At 41.5% G+C, this 26360-nt stretch overlaps 1 protein-coding gene and 1 long non-coding RNA gene across 3 annotated transcripts in view; one reads left to right on the top strand and one right to left on the bottom strand.

The window, feature by feature from the left end:
• Positions 1 to 6049, bottom strand: part of LOC134004713 (uncharacterized) — a 33012-nt gene extending 26963 nt beyond the window's left edge. Inside the window, exons 1-2 of one of the 2 annotated variants that reach the window (XR_009927853.1) lie at positions 5924 to 6049; positions 319 to 379 (exon numbers count right to left, since the gene is read on the bottom strand). This is a non-coding gene — a long non-coding RNA (uncharacterized LOC134004713). Of the gene's footprint in view, positions 1 to 318; positions 380 to 4814; positions 5198 to 5923 lie in introns of those variants that run through there. The other variant, XR_009927852.1, reaches the window with a different exon arrangement.
• Positions 6050 to 18101: 12052 nt separating this feature from the next.
• wnt7ba (wingless-type MMTV integration site family, member 7Ba) lies at positions 18102 to 24908 on the top strand. Its single transcript, XM_062443390.1, has 4 exons — positions 18102 to 18184; positions 19608 to 19834; positions 23106 to 23377; positions 24429 to 24908. The coding sequence occupies exons 1-4, from the start codon at positions 18102 to 18104 to the stop codon at positions 24906 to 24908; spliced, it is 1062 nt and encodes a 353-aa protein (XP_062299374.1).
• Positions 24909 to 26360: the final 1452 nt, after the last annotated feature.

The following is a 26360-nucleotide window of genomic DNA, read 5'->3' as shown; positions in this document are numbered from 1 at the left end:
TGTTGTCAAAATCTTCAAAGGAGAAAATAAAAATCATAAATTATCATGCAACCGTTTTATTTCTTCCCAGACTTCTTACATCAAATCCAGCACAATCAAATCCCCCCTAACTCGCCTGCATAATTACGACGCTACAAAAAAACCTTATTTTTCTGTCTCGTTATCACTCGAGAGTTTCACAAGAGAGGAGGAAGGATGCCCAGAGTGAGCGTCACAATTTGAGTGCAGTCTGTCTCCAACCTCGATAGATATTATTAAGAAATACCGATGCATTTTTATTGCATTTATATAACAAAATTAGCGTCACCTTGAGCTTACCTGTAATTCGGCGTCTGGGGGCCGCCTTCTGCTTCCACGTCTGCTCGTGTCCTCTGCACCCCTGCACCAAACACCAGACACAGAAACAGACTCAACACACAAATCAAAGTTTTTTTACTTGCTGTGAGGTTTTAAGGGCAACACAGATGAAGGTGGTGCGAAAAAGCAGTCATTCCACATCGGGAAGGTGTGTCCGTTTAGGTTGTACAACAATAAAACACTCCGCTGATTCACTTTCTGCCCGACAGGCGGGTCGGCGCGCAAAGTCAGCACAGGCCATGACACTGCTGAAGGTCTGCGGCAGGCTCAAGGCACCCGGGCACAGGGGAGGCTTAACTTAACAAGTCAGCACTTCTGTTGTAGTGATGAGTAGTTCTCTGAACAAGTAAAGACAGAGGAGAAGATCACCTCCTGATTCCACTGCAGTTAACTAGAAAAAACAGCGGATCTTCTTCATTGTTCTCTGCCCAACATGCTTTCGTGAATATTTCTGCTTTGCTGCTGCAGCACTATGTCTGACTGCATTCAAGCTTTCACACAGTGATTTTGTGAGTACATGTAAGAGTCAGTGGTTTCACTAACAATTTATAATTTCTCTGTTCTTCCAACCTTCCTAAAAATGCCAAAAAGTAAACAAATTCCCAAAGACGACATTAGCCACAATTAGAGATCACGATGGTCCACCAGGTCTGGCTGGATTTAACGTCTCAAAAAGACATTCTACCTTGGTAACCTTGAAACCTAATAAATGTTTGCATGCATCCCATTTTGACCCAAAATGGGATCACAGTTTTGAGTAAGATTATGCATCCAAACAGCTTTCATCATCCTTGCTTGCTCTTTTAGTATTGCGGCCGTGCCAGGAAATGTAATATCTTAGCCGTTTATCCGCTATTTATAACGTTGGCAATGTAGCAATTTGTTCTTTCCATGAACAGATTTAAAGAATACAAAAGGATTCAGGATTCAGTACGGCGGCTCCACACTGGCCTTCATAAAGCCGGTGGTACAGATTATGTAGGTGTTTTATGTTTTGTTTTGTTGTTGTTTTACCTCCTATGTACATACTGCAGAGAGCCTCTTTTTGCTGTGGGTATGTTAAAACTGAACCGGAAGAACCTGCACAGAGCTCTGCTTCATTTGCTTTTGGTCTCTCCTTTCCTTTGCCCCCCCCCCCCCCCCCCCCCCTCCCTTCTCCCCATCTTCTCACAAGACTCGTGAACTCTCCATAAACCCGCCGATTCCCTCCAGAACGCTGCTGTCTATCCTACATCGGTAGAACTAGAAATACAACGGAAAAAACAACAACATAAAAAGCTGAAATAGACAATAAGGTATAGAGAATGAAAGAGAGGGAGCGAGAGAAAGAGAGAGAGGCAGGCCAGATTGCAGAGGGCTGAATCAATGCAGCGGCCTGGTCTCTTTTTTTTCCTTTTTTTTCTCCCCTCTCTTTTTTTTCTTTTTTTTTTTTTCTCTCTCTCTCTCAAATGATTCACAGTGGAAAGAAAAGGCCTTTTCCCTGTCCTCAGTTGAACTCCACATCAGCTTCCTGTTAGAAAGGCAAGGAGGAAACACCCAGAGCAACACGCGCGTGCGCACATACGCACACACACACAAATACACACAGAGGAAGGCCTTCACTAGTGGATTCTTCGCTGCCAGAGAAATTAGGTCAAGCACTTAAATGCCCTGCACTGAGATGCGTAGAGATTTAAAACGTGAAGTGTTTGGTTGGGGACAGCAGAAACACACCGGGGTGACAAACATGCACAGACACTGATAGTTGTTGCACACAAACACTTTAGAAAACACACACTAGCTACACTCTACACACTGTCAGCTCAAGGCCCGCCACATTAATAATACCAAAAAGAAAAAAAAACACACATGAAATAATCGGTGACAGACGCCCACTGCTCCTACTGTTAATACATCATCCATCTGTGCAGATTAGAAAATGACAAGGTGTCTCGGGTTCGCACAATAAATAAAAATGATGTGTCTTTTAAAAGGCGAGGAAAAAAACACCTTCTAAGTCCCCTCGCAGGCAGGAACTGAAGCAGCTATGTGCATGCATTCTCAAAACGCCAGATGACCTGATTAGGGAGTGACAGGAGTCTCTGTTGCCTCTGTCACACAGCGCTGAACAGGATGGGACAGCAGAACACGCCACATTGCAGTATCAGCCGTGCACATTGAAACCCCCCCCACCCCGCCACCTCCCGCCCTCTGACCTGAAATGCCCTTAAAGAAACAACACACCCCATCGCCATTACTTCCAGTCCACTATTCATAGAAAGGGTGGATTGCGCTCAGCCTGATTTTGTCGTTTAGGGTTTCAATCAATTGCTTGAGATATGAGAGAGCAGGAGGGGAAAGTGGGAGGGAGGACGAAGCTGCTCTGAAAGCAAATGAGAGTAACATTTTGGTGAATCCAAGCCCTCTTCCTTTTCTCCATATTGGCCACTGCCAATATGGCCCACAACAGGGCTCTGAGCTACGGGGTGGCAGGCTAAATCAGACCGTAATCGCGCCAATTTTCACTCTGCAGCCATGTGCTTTCTGCTGTCACACTGACTCACAGTGGAGAAATGAGCCCAGGTCCATTGTCTGAGGGCCACCTGTGTAACTGCTCCATTTTCTCGAAGGCACAATGGCATTTTCCTGTTTATAGCGGTGACTGCGCTCTATAAACATGCAATATCAGGGCCACTAATACATCATATTAGAGAGCTTGTTTGTGACTGAGGGCTGCGGCCAAAAGGTCAAGCTGAACCTGTGCGTATTTCTGTTCCTCTTTCCTGTGAAAGAGTCTGGTAAAAAAGAGACACGAAGAGGGAGAGAGTGTGGTAACAGCACAACACCAAGTTTCTGTCAGCCAACGCAGATCTTTTCTTGGGAAACACTGCTGCATTGCAATTTCGACTGACACTCCAGTATGAGCAGAATCTTGCCCGGCCGGCCGGCCAGCCTACAGACGAAGCCTTGAGAACAAACACACACACGCACATAGACACACACGCACACACACATGAAGCAAAATACATGGGCAGATGTGTGGGATGCCAGAGATGATCGATAAGGACAAACAATCCCATAAAATAAACTGATTAAGTGTGCTGTGAGTGCCACTTTAATCTTTTGGACTTGTACTTAGCTTTAAGGTGCCCGGTGTGTGCAGCAGTTATCTCAGGCATGAACAATATCTGTGGCGTGATCTCAGACAAGCTAAAAAAAGACAATGTCTGAATCTCACAAATACATGCAGTATGTCGAAAAGCGCCGCATGGCAGGGCCCGGACGAATTAAAAGTGTGTCTCCACGCAGTAAAAAATGATGTGACTGTAATGCATAGTTAGTACAGTACTTTCTATAATCTTAAATGTACTGTTAGATTTCTGCTTTAGTTGCTTGGAGCCAGATAATGGCTCAGATTGATTAGTTTTGGGGAAATGTACATTTGTATCAATGAATTAGTCATATCCACAAGTGGGACGAATTTAGGCAACAAAATGAACTTTCTACTCACCTTTAATCATTTATTTGGTTTGTTCTTTAATGCTGAAAATGTCCTACCAGATTAATGTAGTTACTGTAGTGCCTGTCCAGTTTTATAACTCACATTTATTATCAAATTAATATTATTACATACATCCTCAATTAACTTCCTCAAAGGATCATGAATTTCCATCATTTTTTAAATATATCATAGCCTTTTAAAGAAGCTTGCTATAGACTTGGGAAGCATATAGAAAGCCTATGCAGGCCTTTTAACCATTAAAAATACACCCAGCTACTGCTGAGTTAGCTCCTCTCAGATTTCAGTGAATTAATTTCATCAAAAACTTCTCTGAGGGAAACCACAGTGACACATCAGGGGAAACCGCACAGCTCCACCATATGTTCTCGTGTCTTACATACACTGATTATGTCAGGGGGAACAGCTCGGGAGACGCCGCTTTTTCTAATTAAACGCACGTTTTTACTGAAATCCTACAAATTGCCCACTTGGAGAGCGCTGATGTTTTTCCTCTGGATTGACGTGATCTGCCCTGCTGCCTATCTGTGTTTGCATCGGGGACAACAAAGGGAAAGATTATGCCTCTGGTGAGGGGAAACTAGGGCACGAAAAGGCGACCTCTTTTTCTTGTATTGCGAAGGAGAATTTACAGTCTGGCGGACCAATTCATCTCCGTGTTAAGACAAGGAGATGTCTGGGGCTTGTTCTCAAATTCGCAGAAAATTATGTTAAGCTGTTAAACTGTTATTCCGAAATAAGCGCTTGATTTAAGCACCCTGAAAAACTTCCCCGTCATATGGACTGTGGATCGGTTCAGTCACAACAGTGTCAATATCTACTGACCCAGGAAATATATACCGCTGCGAGCTACGCTTAGCAGGTCCGTGCTCGTTGTCATATTTTACGCACTTTACGGAAATGTAAATCCACACAAATCGCCACACAAAGAGAAACGGCTGAAATGAAGACTACGCACCGATAGGTCTCAAGTTCAAGTTGTATGGTCTCTTCCTCCGGGGTGTCCAACTTTAATATTTCCTAGACGGTGCCTTCTGCTGTGTGTCTGGACCCAGACAATAAAAAAAAAAGCACACGGCGACAATATTTGCAGGCTGTCGAGTAGGGAAAGTCGTCATGTCGGATATATTAAGAGACGGTCTCCGGACCATTAAAAAAAGGAAAAAAAGATGCGTTTCCCCCCTTCTCTGCGTCTGTCTCCGCGGCCATCCAGCTCGGTTCAACGGGGACACGCAGGCTGTGCAGACTGCGCCGTGCGTCCTGCGCTGCCAGATGCGTCAAGTTCAGCTGAGGTGAAGCCCCGTTATACAACCAGCCTGCACTATCGCGCTGCTTATTTAATGTCAGCTAAAGGCACATAAAAAAGGAGGAAAAAAAAGAAAAGGCACATCACATTCAAATATCTGCAAAAACTAGGCTGTGTTGATTATTAAGGGCTGCCTCACTCCCCCCTCCTGCCCCCTCCGCGAATATAAAAAGCACTATTCGCCTTTGTGACTTACCTGATGTCAGCCTTGTGAAAAACACATTTGCACCCTATTATTCATTTTAGAGGCTTATTTTGGGCTGAAAATAGCCCAGTACAGCTGCGAAATTATAAACCGCACTTCATTGTCGTGTGTGGATATTAAAGGAGTAATACACCGACATTAGAAGAGATTAAAAATACAATAAAGTACGACAAGGTCACTTTAAAGTCACAATTTCTGCGTCGAGCACAGACTTCTACTCCAATTTTTGGCGATATTTTAGAAATAATTTGGCGTTTTTTCGTTACTCATATGCCTCATTTACATTTTTAACAGCAGGTTTAGCTAGAAAGTCTTTTTCATGCTGTAATACAGGCTATACATTTCAAACAAGTACGAAACATAGTGTAAAAGAAACACAGCAATAACTAAATGAATCCTTAACTCCACATTCGGCTGTATCACCTTCCGATAGTGATAAAAGGAGCTTTGATAACAGCAAAAACACATTTAAATACAACTTAGTCCATTTTCTCAATACAGGTGTAGATTTGTAGGTCATTAATTTTTCTTTATTGCTAAGAAAACACAGTCATACCTTCTTTAAAAGTGCATTTCTCACACCTGTTTGCCTGCGTTAATGAGCTCCAGTCGGTCCTCTCCCCTCTCTAAGTTAATGAAGGTCTAGTTATCATCCAGTTAGGCACCACAGGTGACCTGAGGCAAGCCCAGACTTGTTGATTTGCCTCACAGACACTTTATTGATTAATCAGCTGCATCTTGCTGTGGCGATAAGGGAAACCAGAGCTGGTAAAGGACCAATTTGTAGTGTAAAAAGTTATTATATAATGACTAAACCCGGACACATGGGGTAACATGAAACTACATTTTATGCCTTAGACTGGTTGGGAGTCTTAATTTAAGTAGATGGGAATACACAATGTAACATATAAAAAAATACTTTATAATTGATAGTATTTTATTGTATAGAAACAGTAAAAGTAATTTTAAGTTAGATAGACAGACAGACAGATAGACAGACAGATAGGCAGATAGGCAGATAGATAGATAGATAGATAGATAGATAGATAGATAGATAGATAGATAGATAGATAGATAGATAGATAGATAGATAGATAGATAGATAGATAGATGGATAGATAGAAAAGCTCATAATCCACTTAATAAAATTTCAGCAGAATAAAGACATAAAAAGAAATAATAAAAGACAACATGCACAGAGAAAAATAAATGTTTCACTCCATTTTTATGTAAGGCTACACTCCTGCAGAGTCATAATTTAAAAATTCAAGGCAGAATTTACAGTGAATGTTAAATAAAGTGCATCTGATTTTGCCTGAAGGATAACAGTCTTTAGAGGCAGGGATAAAAATTAACTTTTCATACAGACTCCCTGGAATGTTTATGAGCACACTCCTTCACCAAGAAATACTGTGATGTAAATTGGTGAATAAGTAGTGAATAAGTAAATTATTAAATTAACAAATTAATTTAAAATCCCCTGTTGGTGGATTTTAGGTCGATTCATTTATGAGCTTTACTGTTCTTTAAAATATAAAAGCTAAAACATGCAGTAAAAACATGAACTGGTTTAATGTGTTGCAATAATCTGTGAAAGAAAAGGAAACTAAAAAGTAATGATGTACCGATAAAGCAATGCTCTCTTGCTCAGTTGAATATGTGCTACTTTATAACATTGTTCGAGTTCAGATCACTATTTGTGTGTTTTTAGATTTTTGTTCAAAGGTGCCGAAGCTTGAGTCACAGTGTGAACCTGCACATCCACCAGCCAATTGTATTGAGTGGTGGTAAATCTGTTATTGACAGATGATATTACATTTGCACTCAGTGACCTGACTCTGTGTAAAGTACACATATATCCATCGGCACAGAGATACTATAGGAGTGGAGTGTGTGTGTGTGTGTGTGTTCATACAGTTTCGGCTTCATATGGGCTGAGCATGTGGGTTATAGCTTACAGGGATTAAAAGGTGATTCAAGTTCATGTTGATGGAGCGTCTCCTGATGTGATGATAACACACACACACACACACACACACACACACACACACACACACACACACACACACACACACACACACACACACACACACACACACACACACACACACACACACACACACACACACAGTAAAGTATTCACAATGTTTTAAAGTACAATAAAGCAGAGTGTTAAAAGGCTGGGTGGTCCACTGGTTAGATAGACTGTTTCATAAATACAAGCTGTGTGTTCACTTTAATAATCACTGTCAAATAAATTACCCTTTTCATATATAAAACAATAAAAAGCTCAATAAATATTTCCAAATAAGAGAACATTATTATCAGTGTGTAATTAATTAAAATCAGACTATATGTCATAACCTTTATATAGAAAAAGATTTTTTTTCAAACATTGTAGATTTTTTTTCACTAACATACATGATTTTTCTTTGACTTTATATAAGTTGACAAAACACATTTTAATGCAGCTGTCTATATTTGATATAAACATAGAAGCCTTGTATTAAAACTTTGAATGGCTCATTTTATTAATATATATTAGATATGATTCAGCACACATTATAGTACATACAGATGTATGCTGATGTAATACTTAAACTTAAATACTTAAAATGTAATATGTGTTCATTGTCATTTGATTTAATGTACAAATACATTGTTTTCAGGTACTTATTAAAGTAATGTATATTTTTGCAAACACATTTATTTTTAATCAAGCAATCTGCTATTTGGTTTAAATTGATTTTCTCCTCTTGTGACTGTTTCAGGTCTTCTACAGTCATGTTATTCACTGTGTTTTCAATTGTGTAAATTAACATACTGCAGAAATAAAACCTACAATGTGGCAACCAACAGTTTATTAAATGTTGCTGTTTTTGTTCATTTTCTTCCTCCGGTTACTGAAGTGGACTTTACAAAAAGTTCCAAGGAATGCAGCAGCACCGTCACATTTTAAGATGAATACACAGAAAAATCTAAATCTTGCAGTAAAATTAAATATCAGCTCAAGTAAATTAAGAGATTTTAGTGCTGCTGATGGATATAGATATGATGTTAAGCACTTATTATCCAAAACTTTGTGTCTCGATGGACTTCTGCACTGAACACTCATCAAATCTTTCATTTTATTCACTTTCCACACACATTCAATCTCTCACTCGGATCGATTAGGGGAAAAAAGTATTGATGAGAGAAAAGTATTTGCTTTCTTGATTACATTTTTTTTTTTATCCATAATTTGAACAAGTGACACGTATGAGAAGGAGAGGAGAGGAGAGAGAGGAGGAGAAAGGGGGCTGAATTTTGTGGAGGTGGCCAGGGCGCTCCGTTTGGCACTGCTAATTTGCAATCAGACACTCTCTCTGAGCTCTTTCCTACCATGTCTCCAGACAGTGTGGATGGCAACTGAGACAAAGCTAGCATTCTCCGCCGCCCAGGGCTCCTCTTAGTTTTATTTCAGGCCACTGCTCTCAGACACAGATCCTTCTGCATGGAGCGCACCAAGGCGGCGGCGGCAGAGGGTAGGACAGAGCGATTTCGGGGAGGAAGAAGAGGAGAGGCGAGGGAAGGCGGGAGAGGGGAGATGCGTGGAAAAAAGTGGGAGGCGGCTTTGTGAGGGGCCAAACTGCTGTCTCTCCCCCACCTCCCCTCGACAACCGCCGTCCCCCGCCCCCACACCCCAACCCCTCTTGCTGCTGCTCCTTCCTCTCCTTGGATGGTACTCGGCCAGTTCCCAAAAACCTGCTGCACTGCAGTGCCACACCCAACCTATGGCACCGTGAAAAACATTTGATCGATCGCGCCGCTCAGGCCCGGGATATCTCATCTAAGGCCGCTGACCTTTTGACCGTCACCATTTCCACTCACTCCCTATGATGGAAATCTCATTCTAAACACTCACTCTTAGTGTATAAAGTTTGATAAACTCCTAAGAAGCTCAGTTTGGCTGCTGCACGTGCAGCAGATACACGAGGGCCATCGTCCCCATCTAAGTTACCTCAAAGCTTCTGTAACTCTTTTCATAATCTCTTCTAGGAATGGCACGCGCTGAATATTTTTTTAAGGAAATCATGAAAATGAATAAAGGATAAGAGCTTTTCCTGTAGCTTACTGAGAAGAGCATATGTTCCTAATTGTTTAGTGTAATTTACATCTGATTTGATCTTTCAGTAACTCTAGACCTGTACACGTATCAGTGTCTTATCTGCTTTTAAAGCTGCACTGTGCCCACAAGGCTTATTTTGTGTATTACATGTTGTATCATGCTTGTTTTATAGCCTGAGAACATGATCTATTTTTTTTCTATAGTGCTATATTTTTCACATGATGTTTATCTTGTTTTGGGTTACTTTAAATGCAGAGCTGCCACGTGTTCAACCATGACTGAATCACTGAATCAATGACTGGACTGTTGTCTGTCACTGCACATCAATACTGTTTAAAAGCAGACCTTAAAAGTTAAGCTTACAGAAATACAGAAGGGGGGGAAAAAACTGCCTCAGTCCTCTTTTGGTTTGGGCCCATTCCCACAGGTTGTCTCACTTATTAGCTGCTTTCCTGCGCTGGACCGAAGAGCACAATCCCTCTCAGTCTCACTCGAACACATAACAATGCCAGGAATGGCTGCATTTGTGCAGTACAACCATTAGGCAACATCCGACTGCCTAATTCATTCAATTTCTCCCTCTGCCATGCCAGCACAATTGGCCTGAAAGGGCGCAGGTGGGGGGCAGAGGAGGCTGGGAAGCTCGCTGCTGAAATGCACGCAAGCTAAAAAAGCCCACAGCTCGAGCCGGTGGAGGCTCGGATGGGTTAAAGCCCTGACGTGGGGCAGACTGTTGGGAAAAAATGGTGTCCTTGAGGCGATCCCGGCGGGGCTCGGTGGTCACCCTGACCCCCCACTCGGAGCATGACCCTGACTATATCTTTAGCAGAGAACAGTACAAATTACTGGATCGCATGGGTCTACTTTCTCCCCTCTTCGATCCCTTTCTCTTTCTCACTTTCTTTTTCTCTGGATGACCACAAACAGCCATTGTCACTGCAGACCACGAGAACAATTGGGTTCTTATGCTGTGGCTGGTCAGGGGATGGGAGGGTAAACTTCAGCAATGACTGCACTAAGTAAATTATAGCTCCAATGGCCTGTGTGGTTTGGAGAGGCTGCGCGTTGTGAGAGGTCCTGCAACTAAAAACCACCAGTTCAGCATATTTGTTGCCTCTGTAGCGCAAAATGACGATGGCGCGGCGAATGCAGACATCCCCCCCCCCGAACCGGTACTGTTCGCATGCATGCAGAAATTACTAAATTAAAAGCGAGGGCTGCTGAGAAGCTCTAGTAGCTCTTTTTTGGAAAGCACTCACTTTCTAATCTATACTGAGTCACATCTTGTGAAAACTGAATAATTGCGTGACTGCAGGGCAATGAAGGATTGCCACAGTCTTGCTCCCTCTCTCCCTCCCTTCCTCTCTCCCCTGTCCCTCTCTCAGATCGAGGCTCCGCCTGTCGACTGTCCTCCCGCGCTCCAATCGCTCCACCCTCCCGCCCTATCCCCTTTCTACATGACATCATCTGCACATCTGTCATCTCAACAGGGTGCTGGTGACACAGACAGGCCACAAAATTAGTAGAGCTCTTTCCTTCTGCCTTTGTCACCATCTCTTTCTTTCTCTCTAGGCTTTCGGTTTCTTGCTGTTGAGCTTTCTCACTCTTTCCCTCTTCCCATTTCTTCTTTCTTCCCACTGACTATAGGTGCTTTTCTTTCTGCCTTTTCTTTTCCTGCACACCTTTTTTTCAACCCTTTTTTCACTGCTGTATTATGTCCTGTAAATAATATGGTTGCATACTACATTACATCTCCCCCGTTTCCTACAATGTGGCACGTACATTTGAGAAGGCAGGAAACAGCCATTAAACTAAATGATCCATGGGCCTGACCCCAGCCCTGACCCGTGTGATTGTGAGCAAACTCAATCAGCAAGGTCAGCACTAACATGATGTGACTCTTACAAAAGTTTTTTTTTTCCTCTCAGACTTTCAATGATTTGAGCTATTAGAGCCTGCTAAAACCAGTTGAGAGGTTTTATCAATTTATGCATGTGTGTGTTTGAGAGAGAGGAAGAGAGAGTGGGAGTGATTTTTTTTTAGTGTGTTTCAACATTAAGGCCCAACCCATTAAGGGCAGAGTATTTTCAAGGGAATAGAAACGTACAGAAGTGTAACACATGTTCGATTCCCACAGCCCCAGTGTAATAATTCTTCACATATGAATTATGAACAGATCAAATCAAGTTGTGCTGGATCAAACTAGCTGGAGTGAAATTACTGTCTCTGGTGATATAAATTAAAAAATACAATTAAATCTATAACTAACCAGGTTTCTTTAAAGAAAATGCAACTTTCCTTTATTTACCCTTTATGTAAAAGTGTGAAAAGGGGCAAATTAGAAGCTCCTTACCTGCATTTCCTTTTACAATAATGCATAATTCTAAGTTTTTGGGGGAAATAATAATAATAAAAGAAAAATAAATTTAAATAATTTGCTGTTAGTTGACCTCCCGCAGGATTATATAAAAAGGCATCACTTAAGCTTCAGGGTCCTTTGTTAAAAGATACTCTGGCAGAATGCAGCATATAGGATTTGAACCCAGGATTACACAGCAGGATCAGGGGCCCAAAGACCATCACACACTCTCCCACAAATCCTTAAATCCTTTTTAAAAAATTGAATTTGTATTTAAGACATAGGATATTATTTAAGTAACTTAATAATCATTGTTAGAATTGTTTAAAAAAAAAAAAAAAGTTGCCAAAAAAATCAAGTGTGACATTACAGTGTAACAAGATTCAGTCACTGGTAGAAATTATGGTTTTGAATCTTATTGTCAATTATTTATAACTTGCTCGGGTTTCTGTTTGTAAGTAAACATTTACAGGACTTTAATCTGACAGTATGAGAGTATACACATGCTGTCCTTTGTACATGTGACATTTTGCTTTTATGCGTATACAAACTAATTTCTGGCATCTCTAGTGGATGCTGGAATAAAGTGTGGAAATATCCTTTTAATTCCTGTACTTTACTGGCTTTCAGTACTCAAAAAAGTCTGTGACTACAGATTCCCAAAAAGTAGCAATGGGCAAAATTATAATTTGATTTAATGTTCACTAAAAGATCGGAGATTCTTCGAGAAAGCTGCTACGTGTCCCATGTTTACACGAACAAACGTGACGGTTAAATTTTGAAATTTCGATGGTAGGAACCAAGATGGTGGAACCACTGACGGGCAGTGGGAGCGACAGGCTGCTGTACAGCTCTGCCTCCTGTACACTTTGAAACATAGGAGTAAAGAGCCCCCTTGAGGATCTCTGAATTACTCACATTATACTTTGCTGGTGCCTCGGAACTGCTGAGACATGGTTATGTTAAACTCACTTCGGGTTGAACAGTAAATATTTTACTGAGCCGGGCATGTAGAGGATCTGAAATAAGTGAAAAGAAGAAAGAAATCAGAGAAGATGGTTTTCTCAACCAAAATACAAATGCCTCTAAATATTCATTAAAGCATTTAACACAAAACTGAGCCATCAGAATGCAAACTGATGATGAAACCTCTATTATAAACTTATAAGAGCACAATGTTAGAGTCGCTGGGGGTAAAGCATACCACAGCTGCTATTCTCATGACATGAAAGACAAAATGTTGGCGTGAGGAGGACATGCTTGACCCAAACCAGAGAGGTCTGACAGTACTTCCCTAATGCTTTGTCTCCCTCTGCAGTAACAATTGAGTACAGACACATGAAGGCAGGGGCACCCAAAAACAAGAAAATGCCAGATAGAGGTGTAAAGGATAAAAATCTTAAAGAAAAAGCAAAAGTAGCACACACAAAAAAGAGCTGAGAGAGAAGCTGCAGGTGTTCTCAATTTAGAGAAAAGACTGCGGTTTTTTAGTCCCATTAATCTCCAGACTTATAAATGAGTAACACGATGATAAGAGGCAGTTTCAATTGCAGGTGTCAGTGTGCAGATTTATTCACAGATGAATCATATACTTTTAGAGGCAGCAGGTCTTGTAAGTTTTCCTTTTTCAGCTTTATTAGTTACTCATGGTCCTGATTTCAAAGCCGTTTCTGCTCTGGCCGTGTATCCAATTTCTCCACATCTGCAACATGTTTACATCTCCAAATCTGTATTTCTACACCCCAAAAACATAAATCCTGTTTACATAAAAGGAATAATTTCTGAAGACATTTATGTGCTGCGTGGCATTGCAGAAAATATGGTGCTCCCTTCATCTGCTCTCAAAAAGGTTCAAGATGCTTCGAGGACAATAATTGCTCAAAAGTGGAATTGCGTTGTTGTTCCTCAACATGGAAGCAATTTCCCCCTGTCAGCTTTGTCAGGTTTCAAGGATGCTCTGAACAGTGTAAATTAAATTTGATTACAAAGTAGTTTCTTTTAGCTGTGTCATAAATACTCTCTCACCCTGGGGCAGCTTTGTTTTTTATCTGTAACACTCCATAATCCCTTGACAGTGCAGGGGGCTATATTCATTTCCCCCCAACCACACACACATTTTCTTACGCATTCCAGCATGCGTTTTACCCCATTACACATATAAGCACCATGTGTTTGTCTTGCCGTATTATAGTCTAAACAATGCCTCTGACATTGCGGTGAAGCTTAAAAGCTGCTGGAGTTGCATGGAGTTATGTGCCAGGATGGCCCATATGCACTTGTCTGACCTAAACAAATTAAACCCATCAGTGTGTCTTAATGGATCAGAGACACACATGATATACAGGATCGAGGCCTTTGATGCATGTCTTTCACCCTCTAATTATGTACAAAATGTCAAATGCAACACTTCAGTGGAATGATTTTACCAGCCTCAACACGGAGGTCTATGGCAAGTAGAAGAAGACAAGAGATTGACTTTTAGAGACATTATGAGACCATCCTGGATGATTTTATCTGTAATACTTCATTACTTTAAAGGACGCTCTCATCTTTTTTCACACTCTTCTTTTTAAAGTCAGTTGTTTTAACATTCCCCATGCTCTGCTGCTTTGCTCTTGTCAGCTATTGTCTTTTTAAAGGAGGTGTAATTATGCGTGTCGTATGTCGACAGTGGGCTGGCCCCTCTGTGTCTGCGTGTGTTTCTCACATGGTCTTGTTATAAATGATGATGATGACAGTGCATTGGGTTTTCTTTTGTTTGTTAGTCATTGTTATTCTTTGTGCTTTTCATTTCTGACTACTAAACAGTTTTTTGGGGGGGCGGGGGGGATTTACGGATCATTAGAGATCAGAGTTTGTAATAGGCATTGGATCATTATAATGTACTGCATATTTTCATTTATTATTACACTTTGAACTTCTTACTTCTTTGAACTTCTTTATTGGGGTAAAATTTCAAGTCAACAGCCCGAACACTTTCAAAAAACACCAGTGAACATTAACTCTTCAAAGCTACAGAAAGTGTGTGGACATCTACACTACTGCAGTTCAGCCAGAGACACTTGTATCAAGGGCTTGACCACATACTAAATGGCTATACAGTCAGACTAAACTAATTTGCCCTTAATAAACACACACATTATCATTAGGTCTTATTTAAGTCAAACACTGGGGTAGCTGTGTCACTTTAGGTTATCAGGCAGTTAAAAAAACCTGCATTAATATGATTGGATATTACCAGTCAGCTGATAGTTAAGCAGCTGTGAATGAGTCAGTGACTGTGAAGCATGAATGAAACAGCTGATGCCAATCTGCCAATACAAGCAGGACTTCAGTGCTCTGCCTGAGTTAATCCTACACTACGCACTAAGTATTCTGAAAAAAACATGCGTTCTAAAGTATTAATACTTTTGGAATCTGCTTTATGTATTAATTTAGGTGTATTTTGTCTCCCTGCCCTGAGTGTAGCTGCTTCACCCACTGTATGTGGACACTTTCACGTAGGAAGCCTGCTATTCCAAAGAAAAACATCACTTATGATGAATTGTCAGATGTTTACTATTATGATAAACAATACCTGTCTCCTCGACAACCGCTCAGGGACCCTGCCGGGGATTCTGGGCTTGAGGACAAGATAGGCCCAAAAGCCCAGAGATCCGTAAGACATTATTATTATTAATCTGGTCTTTTTAGGCTTGTATCCAGCTTGAGGCTCCAGTTTCTCCCTGCCTGTCTCCACTCCTCCTGCCACTCACGCAGCCTCGGTAGACGTGATGCCATCAAAATTTCTTCTGTCACAATTCCTGACAGAGAAAAGAAACAAGTTATGTTAGTCTTACAGCCACTGTCACCATCGATCTGATGTCCTGTTCAGCAATGTAAAAAAAACCCCAAAAAACATGTCTCTCTTTTCACCTCGTCTTCAACACAAAAATATGAAAAGAAACAGATATCTCTGTGCAAGCGCCAGGACAGTGAGTGCACGCTGCTTAAGTGCTATCTTGGCTTTGGAAATTGTGGTCAGGAGGATTATTTGGACAGAAAGAGAGAGGGAGTTAGGAAGAGACAGAGAAACAAAGTGAGAGTCATACAGAACACACACACACACACACACACACACACACATACACAAAGGGTTCTGCATCTGCTGACGGCGTGCCAGAGACATTATCTGCGAGCTGTCCGCTGGAATGGCTGTAGATCGAGTTCCTGTGACGAGGTTTCATCCAGACGGAGTCTTTCGGCGGCCAAGACGGTGCAATTTAGTCGCAAAGTTGCTTCATGGTACTCTGTATGACTGCAGCTATGGTTACACACAGGCTGAGTGGGCACGAGGATCAGGCCAATCTTACAACAGTCGGAAGAATGAATAGTATTTTATTCTTTTATATTCCAAATCACTGCTATCTTCTAAAACGCTTTGTGGGCAGCTATGGAGAATTTAAATTAAAAGTTTCATTTCCAAAGTACTTCCCTCCATCATTTTCTGAGAGAGGGTCTCACTTTTGTTCCGATAGATATCTCATTTTGGAATAAATTGTATTAACATTATCTTCTTGTGGTTGTTTGCGCAGCCCAAGTAAAGCTCAGAATATTTCAATGGATCTTCAGTCTCCAAAATGTCAACAGGGAGCAAAGGAAATATGTACTTTGTCCTCTGTTCGCTCTGTGAAGCAGACCTATAAAACTACTTATCCTTTGAAGGTCCTGTGGAACTGAACATGAACGTCCTCGTTAATTCTGATTTTTCTTTTTACTTTACAGTCCCACGGTAAACACGACACTGTTTGTAGGGAACGTCTTTAAAAGGGAAGAGACGGCAATAATTATTCCTTTTGTGTTCACGGTATTTTGCAATCTGTTCAAAGACTATCACAAGAATACGCACTGTGAAAAAAAAATGTCCTACGTAATGATTGATCAGCAAAGACTTGTTTTCCAGAGGAGGGAATATTTTAGATGCATATTTTTAAAACCTTTTGACTCATTTATAAAAAGTTTTAACTTAATACACTGTTGCTCATAGATACTGCACTACCTGCTGTGCACTTGAGCATCAAAACCGGATGTTTTGGGATGAGGACATTTTTCTTCATGCTACCACATGAGGGCGTATTGTTGATCATGTACCAGCAGAATTTATTAACCAAAAGACTCCAGAAATCTCATAAACTGAAGCATTTTAACAAGTATCTGCCCTGCTGGGAAGACACTGCAGATATCATTGTACTAAGCTTACTTCAGTGCTGATGAATTTTCACACTTTCACTGCCAAGTTTAATTAACAAATCCTGTCGATAAGGTGATCTCTAATCCTTCAGCCACTCTTTTTACTTTAAAACATCAAAAGTCAATTCTGAAACATTAATATGGACTGTGGTTAATACAATTAAATATGTTGTTTAATGCTAAAGTGCTAAAGCTTTTTACTTTGCCAGAGAGAAGGATGATGATGTGATCGGACGACACTAGAGAGAGATAAATTGGCCTTAACATTGTTATATATTCGTAATTCTATATTTAAAACCCCTTAAAGTTGGGAGGAAGGGTGGCATACTTGTATCCAGAAGATCTGGATCATTGCACAACAGGTAGTGCATCCAACAATACCTCAGCCTTCCCCTCTACTCACAATGAATCAGTGTGATACATCAATATGGAAAGGAAAAATACTCTAAATGTAAATACAAGCATGGACCATATGGTGATCAATTTTACCATTCGACGCAAGTTTGGCCGCGGGAAAGAGAGAGAGAGTTGGCTGAGGGGTGTGGGAGGTGTTGGGGGTGGGGATACGGTGGGATGCGCGGTGTGCAGACTCATCCCTGGGGCTGGTGCACCGGGAGAGGCCACTGTCTCCCTGCCTTCCAATGCCACAACAGTCTCACTTTTGGAGACGTGAGCGGCACATATCAGACATCCGGAACCCCAACTGCCCCCACCCACCCATCCACCCTCTCTCTCTCTCCCTCTCTCTCTCTCTCTTTCCCACCCAGTCCTCTATCAGCCCAGGTGGCAGAGCGCACTTCGGCCGAGGGATGCAGCGTCTCATCTCCCGCACATGGACAGCGGAGCTTGGAGCTGCCGCAGCGCGCCACGGCTCCACTAGCTGAAGACGCCACCTCTCAGTGGCGGAAATAAGAGGCGACACACCTGCGTTCAACTCCTGGACTTCAGACAGAAGGATTGGTTCATACATCCTCCTCTTTTTTCTTCTTTTTTTTCAAACCGCAAGAGAGCAGAACAAGTTGTGTTCAATGCGCAACCATGCTCATCATCCCGTCTCGCAGTGCGCTGCTGTCCGTCTATTACCCACAGATCTTCCTCATCCTCACCAGCGGTAGCTACCTGTAGGTTTCTTATAAATGCACTTGCTCAATTTAAACACCTCGGTTTGGTTTTTGGGTCGCCTAACACGTGGGCCAGTTGTGGCTTATGCGCAAATTGGCCAATTACGCACAGAGGACTTGGATAGATCGCACCTAGAAAGCATAGCTGATTATTGCAGGTGTTTATTATACTGAGAGATTTCTCTCAACAACAATTTTACGCTTTAACTGTTATCTTTTAATGTCGCTAAATTGAGTAAATTGCCTTATTTAATCTTCCATGTAGCTTCGGCTTGTTCTAGTGTGGCAACGAGATTATTTTAGAAACGGAAAAAATTTAACTTGGAATTACGAGTCAGACAAAATTTAGGAAAATTGCTTGGAAATGTGTGTCTGGTGTCGTTTAATCAATTTTGGCTTTTTCCACAATGGAATCACTGAAACTCGGGACAAGAGCTGCGGAAATGTCCCCCATAATATGAACTGTTTAGTCACTTTCATTCAAATAGTGTCGTAAATCGAACGGTTATAACGAGAGAGTGGACTGGAGCCAATGTTTAATCTACATTATTTTTACGTGTCCAATGTGCGCAGCTGATGAGATAACCTGCTCTTATGGATTTACACATTACACCAGAGCCACTCTGTCATAGGAGCACCTCGTCAGACATGGGCCGTAATTGGAAAGGCAGCATATGGAAAAGAGTGATACTGGACTACTTCATGCTCTGTCTATAGGCGCAGGCCAATGTAATGAGCTCCTTTTCTAGCAGCATTAAAAGACCCAGGCCCTCACAAAGAGAATGATTGCTGCACCATACATGTTTCTCATTCATGACAAGGGCAGGTCCTGAAACCTAAAATAGCTGTGGTGGTTCATGTTTTCTGTAACACACAGAGAGAGAGAGAGAGAGAGAGAGAGAGAGAGAGAGAGAGAGAGAGAGAGAGAGAGAGAGAGAGAGAGAGAGAGAGAGAGAAAGAAAGAGAGAGAGAGGCAGACCTAAATGAACTGGATTTGGACCCATTTCTATAATGAACTAGTTTTCTCTTTTAAGTCTTTTATGAAGGTCCATTAGGTTACACGTGATGTGGTCTGGGGTGAGGATGAATGTTGCACAGTCTTCTCTTATCTTCATATTTGGTCTTGTTTATTTGGTTTCTTATTTTCAGTTCAACTGCCAACCATCACAAAAAGCTTAACAAAAATGTAAATGTTTACTGGAAACAATTGGACAAATCTCCTCACTAATTGCTCAACTGGTAGCAAAACCACAGCACAGACTTCAAATCAAACTGCTATGTTTGTTGTATGCATACCAGCATATACATTTTTTTGTTTCCCCACTTCTGCTTTCAGACTCTTCTCACTCTTTCAGACAGAATGTTATCAATGTTTCCTTGATGGACGTCCCTCTAATTAATTTGTGTCTCTCTCTGCCTATAGGGCGCTGTCTTCTGTGGTAGCTCTGGGTGCTAACATCATCTGCAACAAAATACCAGGACTGGCCCCCCGTCAGAGAGCCCTCTGTCAGAGCCGCCCAGATGCCATCATTGTCATCGGTGAAGGCGCCCAGCTGGGCATCAATGAGTGTCAGTACCAGTTCCGCTATGGCCGATGGAACTGCTCAGCCCTGGGCGAGAGGACAGTCTTTGGACAAGAGCTGAGAGTAGGTCAGTCTGTTTGCACCTGGCTGCCTGGCTTGTGTCTGAAACTCGCCGTTTTTTTTTGGTGGTTTTTAAATAAATCTTAGTTATAGACAGCAGGAAAGAAGCAAAATAGAGCTGAGTGAGGGAGAGAAGGGACAAAGTGGTCTGATGGGACTGTAATTGCAGTGTAGCAGAGCATACAATCTGCTCCAAGACAGTGGAATTAACTGAGGTTTTTCTGAGAAAAACTATTTAAAAAGTGCTCAACTTTTAACACCAGCGAAGGAAAGTTTTTGGACAACAAAAAGGACATCAGATCAAACTAAATTAAACACAACATTTGGAAATCTGAGCCTTGAGGCACAAGTGTGGACTGGTGTGTGATAGGGATGACAGGATTGTCATTCTGGCATGTTAATTGTGCTAACCAAACCAAACCGAGCTCTGTGCCATGATTTCCACGATCATTGAAGATGAAAGAACTGTGCTGTGTGTGTGAACGAGCATAGTTCCGATGCTGCTCAGCTCTGCGGTTTGACATCGGGCTGTTTTCTCATTCTTCTTGTATTGTCCTCAAAGCTCATGTGACTATCATCAGTGTCATGAGAGGCAGCTGTAGTGTAACTCCACTTAGTGACATCAAAAAGATTTTTTGAAATGGGTGGCAAAACTTTTATTGAAAGCATTTCTGTTTGGAACACCACAAGCAGAAACCACAATGACTTCTCTGCCTGCTTTAGAAGGAAAACTGTGTCCAAAAAGTTTGATTGAATCTGTAGTTGCTGATTGTGACATCACAGTACTTGTAACACCAATGGTCATAGCCCTGAAGTCATAAATGGAGTGTGAAGACTTCATTGTGAAGCAGGCTCAAGGCCTATCTGGGTGTGTCATCTTCTAGAAAGCATTTATATCAAACCTCGATCTGTAAACACAGAAACGCACACATCTCCCTGGTTTTAGTCAACATTCTTCCCAGTTTTATTTCTCACAAAGGCCTGTTTGGTCCTAACGTGAACCTCTTATATAAATTGTATTTCAGTCTGAAATGTTTTGTTGCGGTCTTGCTGTGGCTTTGGATCCATGTTTAATCTAGCAGCTCTGGGAGCAATCACTTTCTTCTACACGGTAGACAGGCAGACAGACGTCTGGATCCTTTTCTTTCTTTTGTCAGAGGAAATGTCTCTTTTCTCTTGTGGTGTGTAAACGAGCACAGAGAGACACTTTGGACCCAACTTTGTTCCCCACGTCCTCTTTATGTAGACAGTTTAACCCAAATAAGAACGTTCTAGACGACTAAATCCTAATAGAAATGAATAAAAACTAATTGGTTTGTTGTAACTGTAAAAACATGAACACTGAACATGGATTCCCAGTATGATTGATGACCTTTTACTTATCCCATCTCGCTAACATTTTAGCTATTTCTTTTTAAATAGAAATGTAGTACCCAACTTTTGTGATGCTAATGTATCATGGGTACCACCTCATTTGATTGACTCTGCCAGGCCTTTTAACTCATTAGGCATTGAGAAAGACCAGAGAGATTCATTCTAACCACTAACTGAAGTCAGCTCCAGCAGCTGGATGGCAACAATGGGACCCTGCATGCACTGGTGTACAATCAAAACAAATCACAGTGCGAAGAGATGGCTGTTTGGCTATTGCATGCGCCTGATGCCTTGAGAAATGCTCACCATACAATATATCTGAATGGCTCGCGGATTTAGCCTGATGAGAGAAGACTTCAGAGTTTGTTATGAGTTATGGACCGAGGGAACCGCAGGCCCGATGGTTTCTCCGAGTGAGTTTGTCAGGTTGGAAGAGAGCCATTAGAATCGCCTCTACCAGAGACGCCATGCATTAATACTTTGGGCTGTTGAGAAGAACGAAGGCCCAGCATTATCCTGATTGGAGAGGGAGGATATCCCATTACACAGGCCAATTGTAGTGCCAATAAATTCATTTCTTCGTCCATGCCATAAATACAAATGTGTTTATTCTGAAGTTCAAATGGTGACATACGAAAGCTTGGAAATGGGCAAATCTCAGTCAAGCCTGGCCACAGATTATTTCAACATGCAACACAGCAGTATCATTTGCTATAATAATGTGAACCGCCTAAGACAGACACAGAATGACACTTAAGCTGCATGAGAAATTCCATTGATGAAAAACATTAAGACACAGCAACTCCATGAGTGCCGATCCAGAAAAAAAGCTCATCTAGTCCATGGTTCTCAAATGGGGTCCAAGGATTCCCTGGGTTCCTTGAGATGGTTACAGGGGCTCCCCAGAAAAAAAAGGGTAATACTTAATTTTCACTATACATCTACCCATTAGTAACGCAATGACAGAATGAATGACTGTTTTAGTCATCGGTTTCATGCACTTCCTGTATTAAAACATCTAAGAGCAAAAATCTTATCAGATGAGGGTTTGTGGTCTAATTTGTGTCAGTTTCGGGGTCCTTGACGTGAAAAAGTTTGAGACCCACTGCTCTAGTCAGCCAGTAGATGTCACTTGTGTTTTCCTCACTTTACTGATTATTGTTTAAACGAGGACTGCCTGCTGATGCAGATCAGAGATATGAAACGAGACAGAGAGAAACACTATTATAGAGCTATTATGAGATTATGTAGATGTTCATAATAATGCACGCTATGCTGGTGCTCCACAACATATACTTCTGAAATCCAGCCCATTAACCTGCCTTTAAAATCATGTTAGACTGAAAATAGTACTATCATCTTCTGAGGTTGTAGTTCTGATAATTGACATGAATAAGTATTGGGAAAGTAAGATTCATTCTGTTCTCCTCAGCTACTTAGTTGAGCTTAGAGCTAGTTACCAGTTGATTCTTCTCCAATTCATTGATGCAATTCGCCAGTGGCTATCTGGGGGGACTTGAGTAATCAAAATTGACAAGGTAGAAGTCTAAATTTCCAGTGTTTTAACCTTTAGTATGGAAAAATACAGGATCCTGTATTTCCCATAATGCAATTCAGTGCCTCCTAAATGCCCACTTCTCTCAAACTCTACAATCCCAGTTTGTAACGCAGCCAAACGTAAACTTTCAAGTCTAAGTTGAACAAACTTTAATCCTTATTGTGTCATAAAAGTGTTACTTTTTGATAGGTAAACTATTCTTGCCTTTTTTAAAGACACATTTTTATTACTTATTTTAGAGTTCCTAAAAAAGTGAAAAAGTTATTATTTGAAACAAAGTGAGTATTTGTATCAATGTACTTTGCACCTCATTGAATTTTTACAGATTTTGTTCTATTCTCTTCAGGCAGCAGGGAGGCAGCCTTCACTTATGCCATCACTGCAGCTGGAGTTGCCCACGCAGTGACCACAGCTTGTAGCCAAGGCAACCTGAGTCAGTGTGGCTGTGACCGAGAGAAGCAGGGCTACCACGACCAAGAGGAGGGCTGGAAGTGGGGAGGCTGCTCGGCGGACGTGAAGTACGGTGTGGAGTTCTCGCGGCGCTTTGTGGACGCCCGAGAGATCAGGAAAAACGCACGCCGGTTGATGAACCTGCACAATAATGAGGCAGGGCGAAAGGTAATGCAGGCAATCAGACCAAGTATAGTTTTATAGGTGATACTGCAGAAATCAAAGTGAGTGGAAAAATCTACACGGGTTTAAACAGGTGTTAGATAACATGGGCAGAAATAAATGGCTGTGGCTGTCTTCTCTTTCATGATATGCACTTACATCAGTTACTAAAAGATGAATAAATGCATGAGCCAAAGATCAGCGCTAAATTATAATTAAAGTGCAGAAATAATTAAACAAAGTTCCTGTACATCAAGTGTCTTCGCATGTGTGAACACACTTGCAAATGTAAGTGTGACAGAAACACAAGACTTGGCAGATAGAGCTGCCAGATGGATTAGTGCCACAGCCCTACAATCCATTCACTGAATTACTAAGCATTAAGTCAGGATAGAGGATATTATTGCAAGTCTCTCTCTCTTCCTTTCTCAGTGGCAGCACCACAAACCACGCTTCTGCCCCGCCGCACACACTGAACCAACCAAACTCGAGAGCAAACTCCCCAAAAATGTGATAGCCATGAAGAGAAAGACAGACAGAGCTGCTGATTTGACTACTAGCTACAAGATGTTCTAATTATGAGCTTAGTTTCTCAAAAATCACGAAATAAATGCATCTGCTGTTATAATGCAGATGTAACTTTTTTTTCAAACGTCAAGCCCAGTCACTAAAAATCAGCAGAGAAAGGCAAACAGTCACCTGATAATATTTATATGGCATTATAATGTAAATCTGGCTTAAACCACAGTGTAATTCTATACGTGCATGGTTGTACAACAGCTCTGGTCAGTTTTCGTGAAAGTTAATTAGAGACTACAGTTTTGGGATATACATTATTTTCCCCAAGTTTCTGACATAAAGTTGGCATACTGTTTGGTGTGTTGAAAGTTAAAGTCTCCACAGAAAGATCAGCTTACCAAAAAAAAGGCCATGTGTTTGTTATTCAAATTCAAGCAATCACGTGTGAATTTAAAATGACCATTTAAGTATTAATCAGGTTACCTTAACAATACTTTTAAACATATACTGACTTAATTTCTACTCTCTGTATGATCAGATCTTAGAAGAGAGGATGAAGCTGGAGTGTAAGTGTCACGGTGTGTCTGGTTCCTGCACCACAAAGACCTGCTGGATCACCCTGCCGAAGTTCCGAGAGATCGGTTACCTGCTAAAGGAGCGTTATAGCGATGCAGTTCAAGTAGAGCCAGTCCGGGCCTCACGGCTCCGCCAGCCCTCCTTCCTACGTCTCAAAGAGGCTCGGGGCTACCAGAAGCCCACTGACACGGACCTGGTGTACCTCGAGCGTTCACCCAACTACTGTGAAGAGGACACGGCCACGGGCAGCACAGGGACACGGGGCAGACTGTGCAATGGTACATCTACTCACACAGACGGCTGTAACGTGATGTGCTGCGGCCGGGGTTTCGACACGCACCACTACACGCGGGTCTGGCAGTGCAACTGCAAGTTCCACTGGTGCTGTTTTGTCAAGTGCAACACATGCAGTGAGAAATCAGAAGTTTTCACCTGCAAGTAGGGGATGAGGAGGTGGGGCACTGGGGGAAACGGACCAGGGGTGAAGGTAAGGGGATATGACAAAGTGGAATTTGAAGTGAAGAACTTGGAAGTATTTATTCATCATTTTGCACATTTTGACATCCTATTCGGAATTCTTTACAGAGACAAGAGACAGACATGAAATGGGATATGGTTTGTAAACTATTTGGAGAGAAGGAAACATGAACATTTCAATAATATATTTTCTTGCGTGCTGGTACAAAACATGCAACATGATGCGAACATGTTGCAAAGGATGTTTGCTTTTTTTTTTTATTGTCTCCAGCAAAACAACATTCTGGAAGACACATTACCTGCACATCTAACAAAGATGTAGCTTAGTCTTCAAAAGATGTCACGCACAAGAGGAAAAATAAAACTATTGTTGGATGTTGAGATGGACTTTTTTAACATCCTAACTGGAAAAATTCTACAAGAGCAAAGTGCTTTCGGCTGCCGTGAAAGGAGGAGTGGAGTCGATGATGGCAGTGGGATACGTTTAACTGTACACTCACACTGTATTCTGTTTGAACACTGAAAATAAAACAAAATTATTTATGTATAAATATATTGCAAACCTATATAGGATGGATAGCAAGTTCAATTGCTCTTTTAATGTTTTTCTTCTCCTTTTGTGATCTACTGATACAAGCTGGGAGTAAACTAACTCTTATTCAAGTGGAATCACATTTACAGCCACTGAACAAAATATTCAGCTACATCCTCTGCTATTTCTATTTGTATCCATTATCAGTTCTCAGTGGCATATTAAGCTATAGATTAGTTCTTTTGCACTCACGTAGTCACACTTTTTCTTTTTCATGGAACATAAACATCACAGAGTTTGGGGAGTTGTGCTGTCGAGTGCCGTGCTGACATCTCTCTCATGGACATATTCCCCCCACTTGGCCCCACACCCTTTTATTATTACGCCAAGAGTCAAAGAGGCAGAAAAATACTCACACATACTATTTTAAGCATCCAAACTTGTCAGCTTGAACGGCACTTTCCACCCCTGAGCGTGTTCATTGTTTCGTTTTTGTTTTTGGAGGGCTCTTGACTTCTGAGAAAAGCGTGTAAGCCTCATTGGAACTCCATAGAGGTGCAATCAGGTTCAGATACATCGTACATTCCCATGAACGGCAGAGACATGGAATTCCACATCGTGGCCTCTGCTTACACAAGGCCTTCCAGTGCGGTTTAGGCCTGCCTGGGTGGATGGCATGTGCCTTAACCACACAGAAGGGGGTATGAGAGGATCAAAGGCCTCAAAGCTATTTTTGGATAGTACCCTTAATGTATTCAGAAATGTTTATTTAGGCTTTATATAACTTACAAAACAATTTGAAGAGTATATTTTTATATGAGGAACGTGGCACTTTATGTCATTTATAGATGGAAAAGAAAGTCACTATTTACAAGCGTTTTCTAA

This window comes from Scomber scombrus, chromosome 22 (genome assembly GCF_963691925.1).
Source record: "Scomber scombrus chromosome 22, fScoSco1.1, whole genome shotgun sequence".
NCBI lineage: Eukaryota > Metazoa > Chordata > Actinopteri > Scombriformes > Scombridae > Scomber > Scomber scombrus.
This window is presented reverse-complemented; position numbering and strand designations above follow the sequence as displayed.

Bases quoted from the DNA above. Each gene is read 5' to 3' on its own strand.
- wnt7ba (XM_062443390.1), top strand. From the start codon at position 18,102: ATGCTCATCATCCCGTCTCGCAGTGCGCTGCTGTCCGTCTATTACCCA. The intron at 18,185-19,607 runs GTAGGTTTCTTA...CTCTGCCTATAG, and splicing joins CTCACCAGCGGTAGCTACCT to GGCGCTGTCTTCTGTGGTAG. The intron at 23,378-24,428 runs GTAATGCAGGCA...CTGTATGATCAG, and splicing joins ATAATGAGGCAGGGCGAAAG to ATCTTAGAAGAGAGGATGAA.